Source organism: Mus caroli, chromosome 4, assembly GCF_900094665.2.
Source record: "Mus caroli chromosome 4, CAROLI_EIJ_v1.1, whole genome shotgun sequence".
NCBI classification, from domain to species: domain Eukaryota; kingdom Metazoa; phylum Chordata; class Mammalia; order Rodentia; family Muridae; genus Mus; species Mus caroli.
Window position 1 is genome coordinate 138,972,026 of NC_034573.1, and position 4,559 is coordinate 138,976,584.

At 49.2% G+C, this 4,559-nt stretch overlaps 1 protein-coding gene across 1 annotated transcript in view; it reads left to right on the plus strand.

Annotated features, from left to right (window-relative positions):
- The first annotated feature begins 1,112 nt into the window (after positions 1–1,112).
- The window catches only part of Dffa (DNA fragmentation factor subunit alpha), a 15,309-nt gene continuing 11,862 nt past the window's right edge, over positions 1,113–4,559 (plus strand). The window contains exons 1-2 of the mRNA XM_029476456.1: positions 1,113–1,341; positions 3,074–3,363. Of these exons, the coding sequence (XP_029332316.1) occupies positions 1,206–1,341; positions 3,074–3,363 (426 nt within the window). The 5' untranslated portion in view covers positions 1,113–1,205. The remainder of the gene's footprint in view (positions 1,342–3,073; positions 3,364–4,559) is intronic.

Sequence of the window (4,559 nt, forward strand, 5' to 3'; positions counted from 1 at the left end):
GGGGGTATGTGCTCACATGAGCATACATGTGTGTGGGGGTATGTGCTCACATGAGCATACATGCGTGCATACAAATGTCAGGTGTGTGATCAGAGAACAACTTTTGGAAATCTGTTCTCCTACCATGCTGGGCTCGAACTCAGGGTGTAAGGATTGGCAGCAAGCACCTTTACCCATTAAGCTATCTTGTCAGCTATTTAACTTAAAGTAAAATGTTTACTTAATATTTCAACTTGCTTGTAAATCATATCCTTTAAACTTCAAAAGTCACAAAATCAGTCCTGAAGCACACTCACACACACACACACACAAAATTTTCTCTTTTATGTAGCTCTAGCTGTGTAGAAACTCACTATGTAGACCAGGCTGCCCTGGAACTCATAAAGATCCTTCTGCCTCTGCCTCCTGAGGATTAAAGGCCTGAGCCACAACACCCAGTTCAATGGCAACTCTTAAAACATGAATATGTGTCTGGAGAGATGGCCCAGCAGTTAAGAGCACTGACTGCTCTTCCAAAGGTCCTGAGTTCAAATCCCAGCAACCACATGGTGGCTCACAACCATCCGTAATGAGATCTGATGCCCTCTTCTGGTGTGTCTGAGGACAGCTACAGTGTACTTTGTTTTTGTTTTGTTTTGTTTTGAGGCAGGGTTTCTCTGTAGCCCTGGCTGTCCTGGAACTCACTTTGTAGACCAGGCTGGCCTCGAACTCAGAAATCCGCTTGCCTCTGCCTCCCGAGTGCTGGGATCAAAGGCGTGCGCCACCACGCCCGGCATTACAGTGTACTTATGTATAAATAAATCTTTAAAAAGGAAAAAAAAACCCATGAATATATGGCTGGCAATGTGGTGTAGAACTATGCTTACCATACATGAGACCCCGGGTTTTCCATCATAGAGTCTTTTAGAGAAGAAAAGGAGGGGAGGGTAACAGGGTAGGGGAAAGAAATCTCCAACCTGGACCACTTCCCTAAACTGAATCCCCCGCCCCTGGTTTTGAACCCAGAAACTACAACTCCCGTTGTGCCCTGGAACACCAGTGATTAGCCGCCACTAGAACTACATCTCCCGGCGTGCCTTGGTCTCGCGTAACTTGCTGAGGGAACTACATCTCCCATCAGGCAGCGGGAGGAGGGTTGTCAAAGCTTAGGGAAGCGGCTCTGGGCTACCTGGGATTTCCCAGAGTCTCCAGGTCCCCCTTTGAGAATGGAGCTGTCGCGGGGAGCCAGCGCCCCGGACCCGGACGATGTCCGGCCTCTCAAACCGTGTCTGCTACGCCGCAACCACAGCCGCGATCAGCACGGCGTGGCAGCCTCCAGTCTCGAGGAGCTGAGGAGCAAAGGTTGACTGCTGAGGGGACCGGGCGGGGTCGGGAAGGTGACCCCAGAGCTTAGGGACTGCAGGGACCCACATGTGATTGACAGATTCCTGGCGTTTTTTACTTACCTACACTGAGAGGAGCCGTGAGGGGGACGGGAAACTGCAGGTCCAGGCTCATTGACCTGATTTTGGACCAAACCGAGTCCAGCGTATTCTGCCCACTCTCTGGCTCACTGAGGCGGTACTGGGGCAACCGGACGGGGTGGGAATGGGAGTCCGCACTCAGTACCTATTCCATTAAAGGGAGCTGTCAGTGCCTGCCCTTAGAGTCCAAGTAAGGAACGTGAGCCATGTTCTGATCCTGACTCTACTTTGCATTTAACCATCTCCTGGACCCTTAGTTTCCTCAGCAGTGTAGTGGGTGTATTTTCAACTTTGCTTCAAAGGATTCTCGGGACTCTCAAGGGAGATGGTCTGTTCAATGGTTACTTACAAGCGTTATTAGCCCGTAGCAACAAATGAGGTACTCAAAGAAGTTCTGCAGGTCTTTCATGTCAGCTAGCTCCGGGCACGAATTCACCTGTGCCAGGGTGCGCATCGCTTCCGGAGAGCTAGCTACTGAGACCCAGGAGCAGGGTTTGATCTGGTGACGCCAAATCTGTCACACAAAGGCTTGCATTTCACCCCAGCACAAGGTTAGTTCAGCTTAGTGCCACTTCAGTTGCATTGGCTGGGTGTCCTTGGCCCCAGAGGCTTCTGTTCTCTGCAGCGGAGCCTATAGCAGACTGTTCTATTTTGGGTGATGACAGCCTTATGGAAAGCCTCTTGCCTGGCAATAATATAAATGAAAAGACACTGAGTCAAGCTTCTGCCGATACTGTAGTTTCCTTCAGTCTAGAAGAACTGCAAAAGAAGATAGCTACAGAGAGAATAAACCACCTACTTTTTGTTTTCTGACATTTGATGTGTAGAATTCAAGATTACCACCGAATAAATGAGCAAGAAACAGCATTACGCATCCACAGTAATCAGACCAGCCTCTGGTTGGATGCTTATTTATATAGACTCAAATGCCTCCTGTGTGAGGATGCTGGAAAGATGGCTTAGCTGCTGAGAGCGCTTGCTGCTCTTGCAAAGGATCCGGGCTCAGTTCTTAGTACCCACATGGTGGCTCATAACCTTCTATAACTCCTGATCCAGTGCATCCAACACCCGCTTCTGGGCTCTGTGGGTGGGCACAACACATGTATGTAATCTACACACATACCTTCAGAAAAAAAGAAACCACTCATGCATATAAAATCTAAACAAACAAAAAGTTTAGGGCTGGAGAGATGGCTCAGGGGTTAAGAGCACTGACTGCTCTTCCTAAGGTTCTGAGTTCAATTCCCAGCAACCACATGGTGACTCACAACCATCTGTAATGGGATCTGATGCCCTCTTCTGGTGTGTTTGAAGACTACTGATATACATAAAGAAATCTAAAAAAAAAAAAAAAAAATAGTCTTAACTGTGCTACTTACAGTAGGATTTTGAGTAAATCCCTTAATCTCTCAGAGCGTGGGTTCTTTGTCTATAAATTGGGAATAATAACAGTAACTCCTCAGTAGCATCAGGTTTTTACCGGAAACGCAGTAAGAATGGGACCAGGCATGTGATGAACGTCACATACGTGGGGCATACCAGAGAGTTCTAAGACAGATACCATTTCCTTACGGATGTTTGTCACCTGGCAACTATCTTCTTCTTCTCAGCCTGTGAACTCCTGGCCATTGATAAGTCCCTGACGCCGATCACCCTGGTCCTGGCTGAGGACGGGACCATAGTGGATGACGATGACTACTTCCTCTGCCTCCCTTCCAATACGAAGTTTGTGGCGTTGGCCTGCAATGAGAAGTGGACTTATAACGATTCAGGTAAGAAATGCTGGCTGCGTAGCCAAGAGCGTGCCAGCTCGCGGGCCTACGCAGGCCAGTGGCTGCTGTTTGTCTGGCCGTCTAAGCACTTACACAGCAAAGGTTACCTGAACATCTCTGCGTGCCAGGCACGGTGCTAAGGCCTGGGGAAGAAGAGGAACGAGACACCCCACCCAGACCCATGGCAACCGAGACCCAGCGTGTCAATGAAACTGGGGGCCGGGGGGTGAGTCCTGCCTCGGCCACTTCTAGCCAGGGGACTGGGAGGGCAAACTACACAGTCTTCTGGCTCCTTTTTTGTTTGTTTGTTTTGTTTTTCGAGATAGGGTTTCTCTGTATAGCCCTGACTGTTCTGGAACTCACTCTATAGACCAGGCTAGCCTCAAACTCAGAGATCCGCCTGCCTCTGCCTCCCAAGTGCTGGGATTAAAGGCGTGCGCCACCATGCCCGGCTGTCTTCTGGCTCCTTAATGAAATGATAATTACAGTGTCTGCCCCAACTGTGACAACCAAGAATGTCTCCGGACATTGTCCAAGGCCTTGTAGTAGTGACTGATCTTACCTGGCACACAGGAAGGTCTCGGCACAGGTTAATACCGTCACCAGCAGCACTGCAGATTCAGAGGTGATTAGCACTTGTCCTAGAGTTAGAGAAACATCTTTTCAAAGACCGCTGCTACTGAATCGAGGCAAGCAGCCTTCCAGCGAAGATTTGTCAACCACCTGCCCCATGACGGAAAGGATCCGTCTCCACCCCTCCCCCACCCAGGGAGGCGTGCTGGTGAGAGTGAACATTTTCAAATGCAAGCCCAGAACGCAGCCAAGCTTGGGGTAGACACCTGTGATCCCAGTGCTTAGGACATCCTAGGCTAGCCTCAGCTACATAGTGAATTCAAGTCTAGTGTGTGCTGTGTGCTGCCTGAAACCCTAACTCCTCCTCCTCATCCCTCTCTTTGACACCCCCACCCCCACCCCACCACCCCCGGGCACAGGCACAGAGATTATCAAAAGGCAGACGTGGCGGGACCCTCAGCCCATGAGTTACCATACCTTAGGGTTAACTGGCTGCTGTTTCCCTTTTTGCCTTTTGAGACAAGGTCTTACTCTGTAGATCAGGCTAGCCTCTGACTTGCCACAATCCTCCTGCCTCAGCCTTCTGAGGGCTGGGATGAAAAATGTTAGCCACCATACTTAGCGTAAACAATACAGTGCAATTTCTTTTTTTCTTTTTTTTTTAATTTTTAATATTTTTTATTACATATTTTCCTCAATTACATTTCCAATGCTATCCCAAAAGTCCCCCATAGCGCCCCCCACTTCCCTA